The 21737-nt window shown below is 44.3% G+C and overlaps 1 protein-coding gene across 1 annotated transcript in view; it reads right to left on the bottom strand.

The window, feature by feature from the left end:
- FRMPD2 (FERM and PDZ domain containing 2) overlaps window positions 1-21737 on the bottom strand; it is a 393759-nt gene that overhangs the window by 177904 nt on the left and 194118 nt on the right. Inside the window, exons 22-24 of the mRNA XM_069240896.1 lie at window positions 15891-15980; window positions 11262-11355; window positions 10388-10473 (exon numbers count right to left, since the gene is read on the bottom strand). Of these exons, the coding sequence (XP_069096997.1) occupies window positions 10388-10473; window positions 11262-11355; window positions 15891-15980 (270 nt within the window). The remainder of the gene's footprint in view (window positions 1-10387; window positions 10474-11261; window positions 11356-15890; window positions 15981-21737) is intronic.

Below are 21737 nucleotides of genomic sequence, written 5' to 3'. Positions count from 1 at the left end.
TAGGAATGAACACTGAAAGAGCTGAGTTCAGCCTGTAAACTGGCTCACCAAAATACATGACTCAACATGCCCCTTGCTGTGAAGGTGCTCAGCTCTATCTATACAGAGACTTTGCTCTGATTCATTGCAAGAAATCCAATGTCTAAAGAAACTCAACAGTATATCTGTAGGATCTCTGCTCCATATGTGCATGAGCTCTACTCTGTTTATGCAGGGGTTCAGCAGTATATATGCAGGAACACATCTGCTTTTGTGCTAAAGGTCTACTCTATCTGTAAATGATGTCCACTCTAGCAGAGCACAAGTCTGCTTGTGAGAAAGCTCCACTCTTTTCTCTGCATGTGCAGGAACTAATTTCAACAGTGTAGGAATCCATATCTTCTAGGTATACAGTATTATCTCTAGAAACACGACTACCTTCAGTTTTGGGTTTCGCTGTTTAATCAAACAAGCACTGAAATATGCTTCTAATCGCTAGCCAGTCTTGACCCTTCTGTTTGTATTTTGCTCAGCAATACACTAGACTCATCATGTTTTGAACTGCAAATGCACCTCTTATCTCTATTTACATTGTCTTCTTATCCCCTCCAACTTGGACATCTTCCTCCTACTGCGTATTCCTCACTGTTTGAACTTTGTTGTGAACTTCTTTACAGTAATAGCTTTTATCTCATTTTAGCAAGTCCTTTTGGTCTACATTTGTAGTGAGTAAGTTTAGAAAGAGCAGGGAAGCACAGATAGATGGAAGGTAACAATGGTAGTTAACAAAAAGGAGATGAAAGTTAACTGTAATAAGTGAAACGCGGCAAGTGGAGAAAAACAAAAAAAAGGAAGATGACGGGGGAATGAAAGGAGGAAGTGGCAGGTGGAGAGTGTAACTACAATACCAGAGGGTAGGATGAACAGTGCTGAAGCCCAGGTGACTGCCTATTGCTGATGTGATATAAGTCAAAATATGGTGCAGTACATGGAAAGGAAAAAGAGGGACAGGGCTTAAAAGCAAAAAATAAAACATGAATTACAGGGGCTCCATGCGGAAGCTACTGGCATTTTGGCAGGGATCAGCGGGTAGAGGGAGGTGGTGTCCAATGGCAATTTTTGCTGTTGAGTGCGAAAATTCAAATTTTTGGCAGCAGCCAGGAAGCGGGTGGCGAAGACTGGGAAAACCTGACCCCACGTAAGGCAAACCCACCTAAAGCAATCAGCACTCAAGCTAGGGGCATTCAGAATCACATCTTCTCGCCGCTGGTTAACTGCTGCCTCCTTGATCCCATTTGCTCACCTTCCACTTTCCCACGTGGATCCTTGGCAAGATAAAGGTCTCTTTGCTTGATCTACCCATGCATCTCCTTAGCTAGGTTTTTCTTGCGGTAGTGTGAAATCTGTGTGTTTTGTGGGGGGGGAGACTTCACTGGTTTGTTGTATTTGGGGTAAATATCTTGGCATCAAACCCTATAAGGTCAGTGGGTCTGGATTCAGCCTTAATTATTTCCCTACTGAAAGACAGTGGAACCCCAGTGCGCAGAAGGGCTTAATTTGGTCCCAAACGTGACTATATCTTTGCTGCCCACAGGTGCTTCTTTAAAACTTTGGGTGAATTGGTAGATGGTACTAGTGCCAGGGGACTAAGATATGGCCTGGATATGCAGATCCATCTTCCAAAGGGTGCCAGAGGAATCCACTTTTAGCTTTCTCTGGTGTGGTTTGGGGTTCAACTTAGTGGATGACCAAAAGGGCCTCCATGGTATGGGGAAGTGCCTGTGACTGCCTTGTCAAGTACTAAGTGGGGGTGCTAGTGGGAATCTAGGGGGACCAAGTACATTTTTCATAGGGATGGTGCTTGAAGGACCAGCCTAGTGGTTAACTCTAATTCTGAGAAATTTCAGACAGAATATTTTATATCTAGTCTTGTATTAACATGGATTTTCAATGTATGAAATATAAATATTTTAAAGTGTGTCCATATTAAGAAGTTTTGATTGTGTGCCTTTTTGAAAAATAAATATGACCTAAGAATGTTTAATTCTCAAAAACAGGTTTAGTGGTTTCAGGCCCCCTCATTGCTTTCATGATGGGTGGGGCTTGGGGTTAGTTTAATGTACTCGCCTAGATGTCATTCCGACTCAACAATGGAGTGTTCCTCGCCTGTGTAAAAAGTGAACTGCTGTCTATGCATACTGCCATGCTGATTCACTTAGTAGTTTATCACACATTCATCTACCAAATAGATAAGGAAAGAGACACACACCGTGTTCTGTGAGGTAGACTATAAGAGGTCAGCACCCAGAAACCCCTTAACATTGGACAGTGGAATATTGCACCATAGGTGTGTCTCTGCTGTAGGACGTGTCCCATCCTACCTAAACTGGGCTGCAGATCTATCATAAGGTAGAGGGGCAGAGTAAATGGCTGCTCTCTGCCACTGCCTTTGTATGGCTGAGATGGCTCCCGGTTGAGCCTTGAATGATAGTGATTCAAGGCAGTGGCAGCCGGCAGCTATAGGAGGGGGGAGGGTGGGAAGCACACACACATTCATTCTTTCACACACAGACGCACGCATGCACATCCATGAACAACACTCACAACATTCAAACATGCACGCTCGCACCATACATCAATTTTAAAAGATCACACACACTCATTCTTTCACACACACACACACGCACATCCATTAACAACACTCATAACATTCAAACATGCACGCACGCACCAAACATTCATTTAAAAAGTTCGATCACACAACACACACACACCTACCTTCAGCCTCCGAGATCCCAGGAGGGTTGGGACTGCTGCTTTCCCTCATTGGCTGGCCTTAGGTCAGCCAGTGAGGGAAGGCAGCAGTCCCAGCCTCGTCACAGAGTGGGATGGGGTCAGTGAGACTGCTGACCCCACCCCACTCTGTGACAAAGTGTCACTGATTGACACTCACCCTGGGTGCTTCAGGGCTTAAACCTGAAGCACCCAGGTTGAAGTCAATGTGCAACGCTTTCCTCATCACCCAGGGGAGGGCATCGAGGAACCTTTGCTGAGCCAAGGACGTCACGCACATAGGAGCTGTGACCTCCTCAGCCCAGCAAAGTTCGACTCAGGTAGCCAGGAGTCTACGCAAATCGCGCATGTCTGCTCCCAGCTGCCTGACCTAAACATGAAGAGTGTCTGTCAGGCTGAACAAAGACACTCTTCATGAGGGGCAAAAGATTGGAGGGGTGTGGCCCCTCCGCCCTAATGGAGGGCCGCGCCTGATTTAAGGGCTAATTCTATCACGCCCGACTATGGTAACTCACTCTATCTGAGCAGTCCTAAGGTGGGGATAGGAAAACCTCAAATTATTCAGAACACTGCAGCCCGGACTTTATTATGCATTCCAAAATCACAGTCCGCTCAGAAAGCATTAACAACTCTCCATTTGCTGCCCAAAAACTCTCTGTTGGCTGCCCATAAGCCATTGAGTTTAAGGCGATTTGCCTTGCTTCTCGGGCCAAAGATAAGATGGGCCCTAAGGTTCTTCATCAGCTGATTACACCTAATCAGCCCAGTAGGGTCCTTAAATCTAATAATCTTGAGCTTCTGGCTGTGTCCAGAATAACCAGAGCCAGATGCAGTGGATGGTCATTTTCATATCTCGCTCCTAAACTCTGGAACTCCCTGCCTCTTAAGCTGAGAAGTGAAAATAATTTTCTGAGTTTGAGGAAGCAGTTAAAAACATATCTCTTTCCATAATTAGTCATATTTTCTTCCTTCACTTCTACCTCGAGTGCTGGGAAACCTGGATTCGGGTAACCATGTGCTTAGAATATAATAGAATAGACAAACTGTGACAGTTAAAGTAACTGTATGGCATGATGTTATTGTCAAGCCATCACTCTGACACCAATACAGCCTGAAAGCCTCACAGCTAACATCAGCACTTGAGCATTAGCTGGCCTTCCTTCTGGGACATAACAGGCAGCAGGTACATTTTACTCAGATCACTGAACACAGGACACAGGTAAAGTGAATACCTTCCTGTGACCATCTTTCAAACGATCCTGCCCACACCAATGAGTGCTGGTGCCACACAACATCAGCCACAGAAACTAACTTTAGCCCAGACCCCTAGTTGCTTTGCACAGTCTAATATTTTATACATTTTATATACTTTGACTTTATATAAGCAGAACCACAAGCACTCCCCCAAGAATGCAAGATGCTGTTGGTAACACATTCTGGACTGCCTGATGGACAATGAATCGTCACTGCAAAGCCATGTAACACATTAAAAAAACTCTTTATTTATTGCTTGCCTTTATATAGTGCTTGCTACTCCATTGTCATAGGTTGTAAGCACTATGTAAATGCAGTTATATAATAAATAAATAATTTGTGATTTTAAGACTTCTTTGCTAAAACTGACTCAGGTTAACAGTCTGGTTACCAAGAGGGCAGAGATCGCCTTTCAAGTACAGAAGGTGCTTTAGGCATTGCAGTGTTAATGGGCAATCATTGTGTCTCTGTTAAAACAATGATGAGTGCTAAAGCAGATTGCATTAGACAGCAAGAGCCCCGCCATGGAGTCTATAAACCAACATCGTTTGACTCACTATTGACTGCATCTCCTCCTTCAAAGACACTGTGACGCAGCGCAAGATGCTGAACAAGTCCCTCCTAAGGTAAGAAAGAATTTGTTTAAACGCACTCCTCAAGGTGTGCTCTGTCTAGGATCTCCCCTCCGACAAGCACCCATGGACTGCAGCCCAGGCTAGGACACACAATGGGGGGGTGAAGAGCTTTTAGCCCAGTGGTCGTTGCGCGCCTGACCTGGAGGGAGCAGAATGGCCGTGGACCCAGACTAGCATGAAAACATAAGGTTCAGGAGCGTTGAGCAAGGTGGGGCAATCAAGAAAACGCCTAAACAGATCCTTAAGGTCAAATGATAAAACAGGAAAAAAACATCATATAAAGGGGGGTTCTGTGCAAATCGGTTAATATGGATACTATGCACCAGCAGTAAAGCTAGAGAGTGGATACTGTAGGGCAAACTAAAACTAGGCTAGTCCTTCTCACTAATGATGCAGAGAAGTCGTTTGATAGAATCAAGTTGGGGTTCTAAAAACACTGCTAAATAGGATAGGATTGGCGGCAACAATAAAAACATTCATCTTAGCTATGCATAAACTGTTCAAAAGCAAACACTAAGGAAAATTGCGAATTGTCAGATCAGATGACCCTAACAAGAGGAACAAGACAAGGGTGTCCCCAATCCCCTCTCCTCTTTGCTCTCCCCTAAGTACCCCTCATTAAAAATAATATACAAAGGAGCCTTGATATTAAAGGTCTCTCCTCCAGAGCAGTCAAAATAATCTTGCTTTGTCTGTGGATGATATTCTTTGTTTTATAACTCATGGGGAGCCTTCCCTGCCAGGCTGGCAGCTGAACTACAGCCATCTTCCGACATCTCCTCTTTAAATATATCAATGGGAATGGGAGCTTCGGGCTCAATAGATACTAACACACAATTACTAGAAGAGGCTGGCTTCATATGCACCATGAATCGGCTGCATTTAGCTTTGAAACGAGGGCTCTTGCACTATTCATGGTGAATTGCAATAAAAAGGAATAGGTGGCCTGATCTGTAAAATGTTCTGTATTGGCTAAGAGACAGAAGTATGCAGAAGGCATCGCGATGCATTCGTTTTATAGACTTTACATTCTAATTAATGTTGCATCGAAGTGCTCTTTTTACGAAACCCTAATAACAAATGTGTTGATTATGATGTCTCATTTGCACGTTCCTGCTTCGATAAGAGTTATATGCTTTGTGTTTGCACCGCTGCAGCAGTTCCTTTAGTCCTTTAACCAGGCACAGTTATTTGACTGGATTTGTTTTACTTCCTCACATTTGCGTTCATGCAAGTAATCACTGTAGACCCTTCTTTTTAAAATCGCGGCATGGTTTATCATATAGCCACATTTTGTCATATAGCAAATTTCTACCATGAAATCCCGACTCAAAGAATTCTCTGTGCAAACACTTGTTTCTACCAGTGAGAATTTCTTGTCATTGCTACAAGAATCCATATTAAGGCGCGCTTGGCTATTGATAACAAGTCTTACTTTTCAGATTTTTTCAGAGCAGGGCTCTCATCGTGCCATTCCAATGGTTAGCTGCTTTGAAGCATTTGTCAGCAAATAAAGAAAGCATTGGCAATGGCAATAGGAGGGGATTTAAAGTAATGTTATATGATAATGTGACGCATTACAAGCAGACAGCACGGGAATGCATATATATTTGTGTGGAAGCACAGAACTGTAGAATAATATTAGTGTATGTTAAAAGGTCAGTGGCAATTGTACTGTCAAGCCAGACCTAAAAATCCATGTAGGTTAATTACAATCTGAGAAATGTTTGATTACTGCAGAGGCGAAAGATGGAGCGGCTACGAAGTGAGCACTGAATTGATGCAAGCAAGTGATTATTCCAAAAGGAGACTGAAATATTTAATCACTCAGTCGAAACCAGTTTGCTAAAAACAGGCTTAGGATTGGTCAGACATTGTTGCCAAAGTTCCCTCCACATGAAATCTTATTTAGTGAGCAAAGGGTCTAAATAGTAAATGAACTTGAAACTTGCATCCATGCAGCCTTCCTTCTTTCTATGCCATTGTCCCTTTGCCCTACTGTGTGTGATGTATGTTTGTATTGTATTGTGGAAGATTGTATATGTGCAGCCTGCAGGTTTATTTTATGTGTCTCTGTATATGCTGTCATGAGGTTATTTTAGCATTTTATGTAGGCACATTTATTTTAGCTTGGGTCTGAGGCCTGTGCCCTCTCAACTAGTCACTTGCCATTTTATTCCTCTTATTATTTTAGCAAGGCTTCACTTTAGTGGCAATGTTTTATTATTTTATATTAGTGACCCTTCCACGCAGAATTATTATTCAATTCTCCCCATGACATTTCATCCTGTGTTCACTCCAAGGTTATACACAATAGTTTACCGGTATTTCCTGTCCAGAGAGTGCAATGTCTACCTTACACACACCTCACATTATCATGTCTCAGCAGTTCTCAGAACACCAACATGTTTTATTATAAAACAAAAGGCTGTCCAAAAACATGGCAGTGGGAACTTTCCAGCCAGCTTGCCTTCTCATGCTGCATGTCATTGCAGATTCTGCGGAAACCTCCTGCTTCCTCTTTGTCTATGTGGGAGGACTGCCAGCAGACTAACCGACCTCTTAGTTACCTCTAACTCAGGTATGGGGATTGGGCTTCATTTCCATGGCTAAATGGGCAGATTAGGGCTAAAACTGCTATTGCTCTCATGTAGAAACTTAGCAGTGTAGCTACAGATATAAGGGACACTATTGTGACAACAGGGTGGGACTGTTCCTGTGTTTCACTCTCCTGGACCCCACTGTAATAATGGTGTGTTTCATTATCCTCATAATCGCAATTCATGCCTTTTTAAGTAGGACGCAGTTGCTTCAATAAAATATATATTGAGCTAAGGTCCTGCTTCTGTTTGTCTTTGCCTGTATGAGACTTGTATATCTGAGAGAAAGGGGTACGATCTGTTCCTCCACGGCTTCCCTGAGGAGTTTAAGTGTCATGCGAACTGCTGCCACAAATAACTTCTACCTTTGGTACTGGTGAGGTGCTGCTAGCTTGCCGGAAGGGTTAGGCTGGCAGTTGTCACACAGTGCCCCATACTCGGTGGTGCTGCCGCCCAAAATCCAGCAGTCTCATTACCACAGCGAAAGCCTACAACAATGCGTGCCAGTTTATGGCCATAGGTATCTAGCGCTTCCTGTTAAGCAGATCTAACAGTCTACTATGTTTAACTTTCTGCCAGACACTCATGGTTTGATCCCTTGATGGTCACCTACTACCCTCTCCTGCTCACTCCTTCTTTCTTTCAACTTCTGTTTTCCTCATATGTTTCTTTCTTGTAACCAGACACCAAAGGGAGATGGCCATAGAGCATGCGGGCTGATTTGTCAGGTGGCCTTTGAATATGGGTGCCCCAAGGTCTTTTCGGATTGATTATTCTTTGATTGCACTGTCTGCATATCTAGAATCTATATCAATTTGTTTGTGGATGTTGTGTGCCTGCATGTGTGCATTCACTATACAGAAGTAAAGATAATGGGCTCTGTCAGTTTATTATGAGCGCCATGTATCATGGGTGTACACCGTTTGAGAGGGAAATTACTTGGGGACTGATTTAAATCTCAGCAGAGAGGTTACTCCATCGCAACAGTAACGGTTATTCCGTCTGCAGAAATTAAAATACCATTGTTTTCTATGGTATTTAGATTTTGGATGATGGGATATCTGTCACAGTTGCGACGGTGTAACCCTTCCGCCGAGATTTAAATCAGTCATCTGGTCTCTTCTCTTCATGTCCATGTGCAGGCATGTATTTGAGTGAGCATGTGTGTGTGCGTGTGTGTGTGTGTGTGTGTGTGTGGCAGTTGGGTATCAGTGAGTAACTGTAATGAGTAACCTTTGGAAAGAGCATGTGGTTTGTGTAGCTATTTTACACATAAAAGAGATTAATTTTAGTAATTATATATTTTTTTCATATACATGCTGTGTGACATGATTCCTAGAATTGTGTATTGAGGGAGTTTTGGTCCTTTATGGTAAGTTCTTGCTCTGGTCTGGTGGATCAGCCTTTGAGAATGGCTGAGCTATTCAAAAGCCAAGGTGACATTGTGTTAGCATGCCTCCCGCCACCACAGCCCACCAGATCTGGAAATCTCCACCAAGTAAGCTTGGATCTGTGCCTTAAGGGGAGCAGCTGCACTTCAGTTCCAATGAAGGTTCTGATCTTTTCCCCAAGAAGCACCATATTGTCAATAAACATTTTTGTTTTCTCAAATCCAATACACAAAGTGAGAGGTTTTTTTCAGAAAACAAAAAAACACAATGGCCCTGATCATCTAGGAAGTTTTCGCCCTGCATGTGAGGTAATTATGAATTTTCTCTTGTTGATATTGGATTAATCAATGATGATGCGCACGACAACAAGACACCTTTATGCACTAACTACATTGTTATACCGGTATAAAGTTGCATCACCTCTGTTAGATTCCCCTGTCATGAACTATCTGTCAACCCCAGTGTGTAGATATGGGATCAAGCAGGCTCTGCAACCCAGGCCTGAAGGTTAATGATTGACAGGGCACAGGTGGGGTAACACTTAACCAACAGCCAAACACATAAAACTTAGATCAGATCCCACAGATAGGCAGTAACACTACAATGGTCCACAGAGATTGACCCCAATAAAGTCCACATAGCCTGAGGGATGCATGCATTCCAAAGCACAATAAAGCTAGATGCCACACGTAGTTAGGTACACTTAGCCAATCAGGACAACGCACACAAAGCACATGCAGTGACCACGCACTCCTCAGACCTGACATCTGGACACATACTGGCATACATTGTGCATACATTGTGCCATGCCAAGTCAAAACCCATCTGCATTCCCTACCTGAAATAGTGCGTATAACACCTTGACAACTGTTCACATTTTTCACCAAGGAAGGAATGTTTTTATGACTCTATTACATCCAGAAAAATGTATAAAGCGCACCTCAACTCAATGTACAGTGAGAGACAGTCCTTTGACCCCAGTGCTGTAACTGCTTTTCTAGCCGTAATGTTTCATTAAGCAAACCATTTCCTGTTTTGCCAGATGTCTCTCGCCTCTTGTTTTTTAAGGTACATTATAATTCGAGTAACACTCTTTCTAGAACTGCCATTGTTTGCACGGCGGTACAGACAGGAAAAATGAGTGACTGTAACCCCAACATACATATGCTGGGATCAGCAAAACTGTAAACTTGCACCAGTTGTAAATTTCGCTTGTAATGTTATCAACAATAAATACATGTGTTTAATTCTAAGTGAGGAATTCAATTATTTTATCGGGTTAGTCTTACTATTAAACCATAAAATGGTTGCTCTTGAATATATGTATATTGGTTTCTCATTTGTTATATATATATATATATATATATATATATATATATAAAGGACGGGGCTTAGATAAATATTAAAGAGACTCTTCAATGTAGAAGATAAATTCTTCAAAGATCCTGTATAAATAAAAAGGTGCCTTTTCCGTGCTTCCACGTACAACCATACATGATACTCCTCCACACTTGTGTGTCATCTACTGTGGCTCCATAAGTAAATATGGCAAGTCACCAGGAGCTATTCTCTATCTTGCTCCATGGACGCACTCATCTATGTCGGAGGCCTACCACATAACAGGTCCCTAATCTTTTTTCAGTGATTTGTGATTGACTGGAATAAGCTATCCAAAATAGCTTTTTGCTAAAGTAGAGCCACAGGGATGAATGCCTTGAATTGCAATAGCACAAACCTTAGATGTGTTCTGAAGATGTTCAACTGCTTGTCTGTGCGTCACTCCACACAAACTAAACCCATTGGCCTCCAAGAGTCGATCCCCTAAGATAAAAGGCAGAAAAAGAGCAAATATCACATTTCATTCTGAGAACATCAGGAATACAAGCACATAACCCTCCAGAGAATCCACAGAGACAAGTGTAGTCTTTCACTCAAGGCCATCATCTCTTGTTGTTCATAATTGCACCTTATGAGACAGGCATCTGACCACAGATGGGACCTCCTTCCCACATATAGGTGCATGATGTGTGCTAGTGCATTCTATGCAGGTTGCTCCATCTCACCCACTCCTCCGGTATGATTTGTATTGCTGTAGGTTTGGTTCCATCTCCTTGACTACAGGTGCTGCACCCTCACTTTAATCCTTAAAGGAGGATCCTGTTCACCTCTGTGCATGGTATCGCTAGTGCTACTAAGTTCAGGATGCAGCTCTTCCTCACTATGATGCCTGGGTATCTTGCAGCGGCATAACGTAAATGGCATGGCCTTCCCAGCATAATGTGAAAAGTGGACTCTTAGTCTCCCAAATCTCACAGATTCTCATTGGTCATGGGCTGAATGGGGTCCCAATGAATGGCTGAGAAGCCTCTGGAGGTTTAGGGGCCCGCTGGACAGGAGAGGTTGCAGGGGCCTGTGTTATGTCCCAGGTACCTTGTGATACTAGCTCTACAGCGCTGTCTTCTAACCCTTTGTTTTTGTTTGAACTGTGTCAGTGTAAGCTCAGCACACAGGTTCCTTGCATTTCTGGTAACGTCTAGCTCCTTCTTTCTGTATGACTCACATCACTTTATTCTGTATATGGAGCTACTCAGCAACCCAAAGTCTAGTACCTTTCTGAATCTGTCCATCCTTATCAGCTGATCCTCCAGGAACGATTGTTTTCACATATATTCCACCATGACGCACGCTGGTATTAACGCCACCCTGAAAGACATGGTAATTCATAATTTTACTTAATTGATTCAATATTATGTGCCACTGATGTAAAGAATGGACAACAAAATATTTAAAACACAGCTTAGGAGTAGAAAGATGATCATCGAGGATCTGCTGGTGAGGAGAGCTTTACCTGAATAATGAGTCCTGAACTATATCGGAGGGCAGAGAGCCTCTTGTTAGAAGATCAGCAGCAGTGAGTGAGTGGAGAAGGGGTGCACTGCAGAGCACCCGATACTGATTCGGGGGTGTGCTGCTCTGTACTTACATTCATGGTTTCGATAATAAAAGCTTTTCAGCACCAGTGAGGGGAAGAGGTGGGGTGCAGTTCCAGTAATAAACAGGGGCGGTGGCGTGCCAGTAATAAACAAGCATAGGCAAAGCCAATAAGTCTCGCCTATGCAAGAGCTATTGGATTAGCCAATGTGTTTTAGCCATGTTGTACACCAGCAAGGCTGCCGCTCAGCATGGCTAAAAGTTAGTGGCGTAGCTGAGGGAGGTGTGGAATGTCATAGAATGGAACGGCAAAGATTGTAGTAGAGTGTTGTAGAGTGGAGTGTCAGAGAGTGACGTGTATTGGAGTGGCATAGTGTGGAATCGTGTAAAGTGACATACACTGGAGTGGCATAGAGTAGAGTGGACTGGAGTACAGTGCACTGGCATAGAGTGTCGCAGAGTATAGTGGCTTTGAGTGCAGCTGCATACAATGTAGCGTCGTAGAATGCAATGGCGTAGATCGGAGTGGTGCATAGCAGAGTGCAGTAGTGCAGATTGGAGTGGCACAAAGTGGAGTGATGCAGAGTAAAGTGGAGTGGCATAGAGTGCAGTGACACAGAGTCGAGTGCAGTGCTGTAGAGTGCAGTGGCATAGAGTGGAGTAGCCTAAAGTGGAGTGGTGCAGAGTGGAGTGGCAGAGACTTCAGTGGCGGAGAGTGCAGTGTTGCAGAGTATAGTGCCAGAGTGAAGTGGTGTAGAGTGGCATAAAGAGCAGATGTGTAGATTACAGTGATACAGAGTAAAGTGCATTGGTGTAGAGCTCAGTGGTTAAGAGTAGAATGGAGTGATGCAGAGTGGTATACAGTGCAGTGTCATACAGTGGATTGCTTTAGAGTACAGTGAAATAGTGCAGAGTGGAATAGTGCAGGGTAGAGTGCAGCTGCCTAGAGTGGCATAGAATGTAATGGCAAAGAGTAAAGTGATGTAGAGTGCAGTGACAAAGAGCAGTGGTGCAGAGTAGATTAGACTGGCATACAGTGGATGGCACAGAGTGAAGAGGCATAGAGTGGAGTGTTACAGTGTAATATGCATTGGCATACAGTGTATTGGCATAGAGTGCGGTGCTGTACAGAGCAGTGGCGAAGAGTACAGTGGCATAGAGTGTAGCTGTGCAGAGTAGATTGGTGTTGCCTAGACTGGAGTGGTGTAGAGTGCAGTGGCAAAGAGTGCAGTGGTGCAGAATAGAGTGGCAAAGAGTGCATTGGCATAGCAGCATGAAGTGGCACAGAGTGCAGTGATGTAGAGTGGAGTGGTGCAGAGTGCAGTGGCATGGAGTGGTGTAAAATGGAGTAGTGCAGAGAAGGGTGCAGTGGTGTGGAGTGGTGCAGAGTAGAGTGGAGTCGTGTAGAGTGGAGTATTCATGGTGTGGTAGCACACTGCCATTACAGACAACACATTTTCAATAGAAATGACTATTACATTTGCACAGGCATACAGTTTTACTAATAAAACTATACAGTGCCCAGATGGAAATGTGTAGGAATTACGTCACCTAGTGTAATAATTTGTTTAGATCATATTAAAGTATTTGTTTCCAACACAATTCAGAAATAACAAAAACTGTGCTTCCTTTGTGTTCTTAAGTCTGACATTCTGAAATACTTACACAGTTCATTTCAATGTTGTCATGTGCTGAAAATAACTCTTTCCTACCCCCAATATCCAGCAAGATTGTCACATAAATCCTCTCACTTTGGAGTCAAAGAAAGAAAAGTGAACAAGAGCCCTCAAAGACAGTGCCTGACATTTTACCTCACTTTTTGAATGCACAGCAAATGTAACAAGACAAAAACAAGATTTACAGACCTCACTCAGAAGGATACTGTGAATAAGATTTGGGCAAGGGAAGGTACAAAGTCAAGTAGGACAGCCAAAAACAAATAAAACCAGCAAATGGAAAGCAAAATATGTTAGTTACAAACCACAGAGCCAATGACAAGCATCGGGAAGAATACATTCCAAGGTCAGCTTTCTGAATGTCCAAAAAATGTCTTTGGCAAACCAGATAGCTGTGCTGTTTGGTAGGCTGCGACCTAAAAAGGAGTAAAGGTGCTGTGCAGTGCCAGTAATAAAAAAAGGAGGATAGGTCCTGTGCAGTGCCAGTGATAAACAGGTGAAGAGGCATTGTGCCGTGCCTGTAATAAACAGAAGTTACTGTGCAGCACCAGTAATAATCAAGCGGGGAGGTGATGTTCATTGGCAGTAATAACCTGGAGGAGAGTTGCTGTGCAACACCAGTAATAAACAGGAGAGGCGCACTGCAGTTAATGGTATTCCGCCACAACAACCCTGGTGGTCGAAGACCACCAGGGTTGTAATGAGGGCCTATGTGCTTAGCAGTGCTAGTCATGGACTGGAGGTAGTGTAACAAATCTATCTATCTTCCAATATACCTCAAGTTGTTTTAACTGTATGTACCCCTTTTGAACTCAGCTAGCGTGATGGGTCTTTGTATTTCTGCCCAACAGTAATCAGGTTAACTGAAAAGAAAAACCTTCATATTAAATTGTCTTCCTTTTGTGATTTAAAAAGGAGGCATCTGGCAATTCAGTCTTTACTAGGTCACCATGTGATTTGGAAAAGTGACACTGCATGACAAATTCTGGAATATGATATATACTAAAGGCATGGATTAAAACTTGCAAAGTAAACTTTATCAATGGCACCAGGGCACAAGTGACCTTGCACATCAATGTACTCTCCAATGCTAGATCCTCTGAAGTAGCTCAATGGATGTGTTAGGACAGAAGAAAGAATTCAACCAGAAAAAGATTGCCTAAACCATCTATGAATCACATGATATTTGGTCGATGACTAAGAGGAAGGTCAGACAACTCACATGAAACCTCATGAAGTATGCAAAAAGGCAAAAAGTATATCGGAAGAAGCACTGAAGGGCAGGCACGTTATGAGCTAAATATTGCATCCTAAATATAGTGAAAGTAAGTATATAGGGGTAAGCTGTGTCTGCTCTTCGTAAATTTAAGTCACTGAAAATTCCACCGAGCTTTAAAATTTCCTTCCATTAGTCCAAGTTGTGCACCGCCATCTTGGACATTTCTGACATCACTCAACCTTTTGCATAGTTGCATTCCATTTTTAACCTTTTCCTGTTTTTAGACTATATTGGGCTAGTTTTTGAAATAATTGATAAATATATTGCACTGTGCTTGTTAATTTCTGTCCCCAAACAACAGGTCTGACAATGATGCAACCACGCCTGGTGCCCTCTATTTGAAAAGACAGTGAAGGGTGCTTCAATGTGCCCTTGCCCCCCCCGTATGTGGATAGGAGGATTAGGGGGTTTTGTGGAATGTCGACTAAAGCTCACTGAGTTGTAGGTTCTCTTTGGAATTGCCTTTGGCTAAATCTGTACAGACTAACTAGAGATGCTCAGCAGTGACTATAAGCGACTCAAGACACTATGGCCCTCATTATGACAATGGCGGTACTGACCACCTACCGCCGCAGCAACGGCCGCCAAAAGACCGTCACCGCAGCTACCTGTTGTCTGCCATATTATGACCGTAGCCAGAATTCCACCAGAAGGATGGCAGAATTCCGGCTGCAGCCATGGCGGCGGATGGCGGTAAGGTGGCACTACTGCCAGCAGCTGTGCCACGCTAGTAGACTGCGGCAGACCGTTTCATGATACGGCCTGGCAGTGTTCTTCTGGCGGACGCTGCTGCTGGCAGCAGCACCCCGTCCCGTCTCTTGCCGGAGGACCCCCTACAATCAGGTAAGTCGGGTGCTCTGACAGGGGAGGAGGGTGGGGGGTGTTGTGTGTGTGTGTGTGTGGGGGTGTGGGTGTATGTTTGTGGGTGCGTGCATGCAGGTGTGTGGCGTGTTGAATGCATGTGTGCATGCATGGTAGTGAGGAAGGAATTCCCTGTTACTGATTGTGCCTACCGCCATAGTTTTCGTGGCGGTAAGGAAGCCACGAAAATCATGGGGTCATAATCCTACAGGTGGGGCAGTGACAGCTGCCTGGCTGGAGACTGAAGACTCCAGCCCGGCGGCTGTTACCGCCCTGGCGGATGGAGTGGTACATTGGCGGTTTGGGTTGGGGAGGAGTAATGCCAGCCTGTTGGCAGTACTATTCTCCAAAATACTGCAGTCCGCCAGGGTCGTAATGGGGGCCAATGTTACCCTGGTGCATTGAGTGTTATGTGCTCAGTAATTACAGTGGTGACAGGTAGGTGGGATGTCACTGAATAGATTTTGTTGCTTCATAAAGTGCACACTCACTGTGACGCTGACTCCGAGGCTGCCATCCTCCTTCACTAATGTCACACAATATCGCTCTCCAGGCTTCACATCAGAGCGAGAGGACTCCTCCTATGACACCAAAAAAATATAAATTAAATGTGCTGTACAGCACTGTCTATATTTACAGAGTATATTATCAAACGGTTAGAACAATATAGAAAGTTCATTCAGTAGATACCGCACCATAAATACTGTAAATGTATGGGTCGATCATAAAGTGGAAACAACATTAGGTATTTAGTGGGTGTAGGTCATACATTGTGTACAACCCAATAATGTAAATGTATTATATGCAATGTTCACATTACTCTGTGTGCATTACACTATCAGAGGATGCCACCTTGTGGCTACAACAATTTGCAAAATGAAAATCTGTCTCATACAGTGTGTTTAGCTTTGTGTAAATTGATTATTCCTGAAAAAAAGTACAGCGAATGCTACTGTGTATCCAACAGGGAGTTCAGCCTGAGTATACTATCACTGTATATCATGTAAAGGGTGTAGGGTAGTGTGTTGATGGTGGGGAGAGAAGTGCTTTCTCTGCTAGTATTTACTATACAGTGTGTGCGTTTGTATAATATATAAGAGATAAAGGGGGTGATTCTAAGCTTGGCGGGCGGCGGGAGCCGCCCGCCAAGCGGGAACCGCCAGAAGACCGTACCGCGGTCAAAAGACCGCGGCGGTCATTCTGGGTTTCCCACTGGGCTGGCGGGCGACCGCCAAAAGGCCGCCCGCCAGCCCAGCGGGAAACACCCTTCCACGAGGAAGCCGGCTCCGAATGGAGCCGGCGGAGTGGAAGGGGTGCGACGGGTGCAGTAGCACCCGTCGCGAATTTCAGTGTCTGCTAAGCAGACACTGAAATTCTAAGTGGGGCCCTCTTACGGGGGCCCCAGGACACCCCATACCGCCATCCTGTTCCTGGCGGCCGAAACCACCAGGAACAGGATGGCGGTATGGGGGTCGGAATCCCCATGGCGGCGCAGCAAGCTGCGCCGCCATGGAGGATTCCCATGGGCAGCGGAAAGCCGGCGGTACACCGCCGACTTTCCGTTTCTGGCCGCGGCTGTACCGCCGCGGTCAGAATGCCCAAAGGAGCACCGCCAGCCTGTTGGCGGTGCTCCCGCGGACCACGGCCCTGGCGGTTTTTACCGCCAGGGTCAGAATGACCGCCAAAGTCTCTCCTGCTGTTCACTATAATGATATTGCAAGTCACTGAAGAGTTTCATAACCGTATAGAGGAACGAGACCAAAGGCTGAGTTCCATTATAGGGTTATGGAATTCCAAAGTGACTTGCAATATCCTTATGTACAGTTCGGGGTTACATTAACCCACATAATACATGGTCACACAGTTACCTTTCCCACAAACCACGTAAAACCTTGGTGCATAGCACTTACATGTGAAAGAGGCAGTATGTTTAAAAACATGAAGAATAAAAATAGAACCTCTAGTGCAAAATTAAACACATCAAAAACTTGTTAGATATTAGCTGAAAACAGATTTTAGAAACAGTTCAATACAAGTCTGTTTATTTTTTTAAAAAAAGCTGCAGTAGTTCGGAATGTGTAGAAACATGCAGAAAGATTCAAACTTTCCTATAATTATCTAAGGGGTGGAAAAAATAAACGTTCTTTCTGCTAGTTACTGTAAGCTAGATAAATAGAGCAGAAGAAAAAAAGAGTAACATTTCATGTTTGATGCTTCAAACAGCTGCTTCGTGACATGACAGTTGAGTTTTGATGTTTTTTATTTATAATCAGCACCTGGGTGCATCACAAGTCGTTGATTATAAAGACATTAGAGACAGTCGTCTATACAAGGATTGCAGAATCCCATGTATTATACAGCTCTGTTTACCGTCCATAGTGTAATAAGCCTCATTTCCATTGCCCTGCATTCTGAATTTCTGCTGATTCACAGGGCTGGATAGGCCTTTTATTCCACCGGGGGTTCCCCAGGGACAGGAGCCTTTGGAGGCCATTTTTGAAAGCTCAGGGCCTCTCCTGGTGCCTTTGTCAATTTCCCCAGCTCCACAAGGTTAAATGCAGCAGACAGAGAAGGCTCAGAGAGAAATAGAAGGAGGTAGACAGACAGCCATCAGAGGGGGAGAAGAGGGAGAGGAGAGGAGAACGAGAGAATGGATGGAAAGCAAGAGAGAGAAACTGCACATGAAGATGGAAAGAGCATGGCTGGTTTGAACATTTTTGCCAGGCTGCCTTTGGTTCCGCAGTCCATCCCTGTTGGTATGTTCTTCCTCTCAATAACTGTAAGAATGAGATAAGGGTTGCCAGGCCTGAAACGTGTACATTAATTAATATGAGTTTCTCATTTAACTAGTTATCTTTTGCCTTTCACTGTTTTAGAACTAATAAAAAGCAGTAAGCGGCCAGCCTTTGGCCCAACGGTGCCCATGTGGTAAAACATCCGTACCCCCACTAACTGAAGCCTTGCCCTTCCTAAGATCCAGCTCTCCCCCACTAACTGAAGCCTTGCCCTTCCTAAGATCCAGCTCTCCCAACCCCTTTCCCTTGTGTTTTGAAAACAGCACTATAAGCCATCGAGACTCAGCGCTGTATAAATCACATCAAATGTGGCTCTGAACTCGGGCTTCATGCACTGGGCACTCTTTCGCATTTCCAACCACAAAATGAACTGGCTCGATTTGAACCAGTACGCAAATAAAATTCTTCAGCTGCACAGGGATATTTCTTGACAGTAGTGACAAAGCCAGTAAGGTTTGCCTTTTCCACAATGAAAGGTTTCAGTGGGAGGAATATGAGTGCGGATATGTGTAGTGTGCCTTACTTTGAGAGGCTATGGGGCATATTTATACTCTGTTTGCGCCGGAATTGCGTTGTTTTTTTTTACGCAATTCCGACGCAAAACTAACTCCATATTTATACTTTGGCGTTAGACGCGTCTAGCGCCAAAGTCCATGGAGTTTGCGTCATTTTTTAGCATGGACACCTACTTTGCGTTAATGATATGCAAGGTAGGCGTTCCCGTCTAAAAAATTGACTCCGAGGCATGTGTGCCGTATTTACACTCCCGGGCAAAAATCACGCCCGGGAGTGGGCGGGTCAAAAAAAATGACGTCCAGCTGCTTTTGCATGGTTTTTTAGTGCCTGGTCAGGGCAGGCGTTAAGGGACCTGTGGGCTCGGAAGGAGCCCAGAGGTGCCCTCCCATGCCCCCAGGGACCCCCCCTGTCACCCTTGCCCACCCCAGGAGGACGCCTAAGGATGGAGGTACCCATCCCAGGGAACATAAGGTAAGTTCAGGTAAGTAATTATTATTATTTTTTTTTGTGGCATAGGGGGGCCTGATTTGTGCCCCCCTACATGCCACTATGCCCAATGACCATGCCCAGGGGACAGAAGTCCCCTGGGCATGGCAATTGGGCAAGGGGGCATGACTCCTGTCTTTGCTAAGACAGGAGTCATTTCAATGGGGGTTGGGAGTCGAAAAAAATGGCGCAAATCGGGTTGAGGCGATATTTTTGCCTCAGCCTGACTTGCCCCATTTTTTGGCGCCCAAGCTCCATATTCCCCTACGCCGGCGCTGCCTGGTGTACGTCATTTTTTTTACGCACACCAGGCAGCGCCGCCGGCTAACGCCGGCTAACGTCATTGAATAAATACGGCGCCCGCATGGCGCTTCAGAATGGCGTTAGCCGGCGTTAGATTTTTTGACGCACAACTGCGTTGGCGCAGTTGTGCGTCAAAAAGTATAAATATGGCCCTATATGTCTGAAGATGGAACTCCAACTCGTAGGTACACTCAACAGCGACAGCTGGGGAGTCTGAGCTCCGTTTTACAACCATAGTAGGTGTAGTGCACACTGGTTGGAAATATGGGAAACTAGCTCTTTTTTCAGAGCAGCTGCTATACTTTTAAAAAGGCCATTAATTAATCAATTTGCAAAGCTGCCACACTTTTAGTAGGATGCAGCAATGACTTGTCACCCTTGAGATTATCCCTTAAATCCAGACTGTACCAGTACTCATTGGGAGGCTGCTTTATTGGTGGGAACTGGGTGGGCCATTTCAGTGAGACAGAATAGGTACCACTCGGCAGAGTTGCTAGAGATTTAATAAAGGAGGAAGAGGCGCCTCTCGGCAGAACTGCTAGAGATTAAAGGGCACATGTACGTACCATTTTTCCTGTTGCAAACGGCAAGATTCGCAGAATCATACCGTTTGCGACAGGAAAAAAACAGTTTGGTATGTACAGAGCCTATTTTGCGATTCGGTGATCTATTTACCGAATTGCAGAATAGGTTTGCGAGTCGCAATTAGGAAGGGCCGTTCCCTTCCTATTTGCAAGTCGCAGCGAGATGTCGCATTGTTTGTGAACGTGAATGCGGTCACAAAACAATCGCAGTTAGCACCAGTTTCATACTGGTGCTAACCCATTCGCAAACAGGAAGGGGTCCCATGGGAATGGCATGGTGGTCAATGGGGTTGCAAATTGCGACCTACCTCATTAATATTCATGAGGTAGGTCATTTGCGACCCCATTGCGAATCGCGAACAGTGTAAAGTACATTGTTGTACATCCGGTTTTGCGACTCGCAATTTGCGAGTCGCAAATCCGGATCTTTGTACATGTGGCCCTTAGAGAGAAAGAACAGGCCAGGCGCCTCTCAGCAGAACTGCTAAAGATGTAATGAGATAGAACTGACACCTTTCAGCAGAGTTGCTAGAGATTTGATGAGACAGAACAGGCACCTCCCAGCAGAGCTGGTAGAGATTTGATGAGACAGAACAGGCACCTCCCAGCAGAGCTGCTAGGGATAAAATGAGACAGAACAGCCTCTCTCAGCAGAGCGGCTAGAGATCTAATGCACTATTAAACGTATTAAAGTATAGCAACCTTGTATAGTTTTTGATGCACTACTGAATTAAGATATAAGCAGTCTTGAAGGGAACGTCCAGTACTGTTCCATTAAGAATATATCATTGCCGCTGAGAAATTCTGACAGTATCAGTTTAATAACATAGCTCCCTCAGTTCCGATGTTGTCTGGTATGTTTAGCATCCCATTTGAAAGGTGCATGTATTGTCTCATTCAAACTGTAGCAGCGCTGTTGAGAGAAAAAGTGATTACTTCTGGCAGGAGCTGGAACTAACCCATTGACGGGACAGCAGCGCCACTGTAGTGTGCAGGCCCTATCACATTAAATGCACAGCAGTCCTGCCGAGAATTGCTCAGAAGATCGCACTTAAAAAACAACAGCCCTGTTAAGAAGTGGGACTGCCGTTCAGATGTGCAACTTATGCCCTGTTAGATCTGTAGCAGCTCTGCTGAATGGGCAAAAAGTTGGTGCACAATATGCGATGACTTTTTGCGAATCAGTTTTAGTACATCTGTTCCTATGCTCTGGAATTTCTATGAAAGATACATTTTTGAGTTCTCTGCTCCTGACTTGTTTGGAAAGTTTGCACAGCACCAGTATGTAATCATGCATCCAATCCGCATTTTCACAATGTTAGTTTGAGACACACAGTATTTAGTGGCTGTACCTAGAGCACGTACCAGCAGTAAGGAAATAATGTTAATTCTTGCGTGGAAAGAATGAACTTTTGTTTGGTATGAATTTTATGAAGAGGGCAGTGAACACTGCCAGTTTACCCGTCAGCCAATATTTGTTTCACACTGCTGTGCATTTAAGTTTGAAACTACACTCCAAACCATAAAAAAAAACAAATGTGTTAAAAAAAAAGCGCACACGTGCATTTAGAAAATTTTGTCCTGATGTGACGCTTAGAAAATTTTGCGAACTGGAAGTTTACTACTGATTAATCGCTATCAGCGCTTTGGTATT

This window comes from Pleurodeles waltl, chromosome 6 (genome assembly GCF_031143425.1).
Source record: "Pleurodeles waltl isolate 20211129_DDA chromosome 6, aPleWal1.hap1.20221129, whole genome shotgun sequence".
Classification (NCBI taxonomy): Eukaryota; Metazoa; Chordata; class Amphibia; order Caudata; family Salamandridae; genus Pleurodeles; species Pleurodeles waltl.
This window is presented reverse-complemented; position numbering and strand designations above follow the sequence as displayed.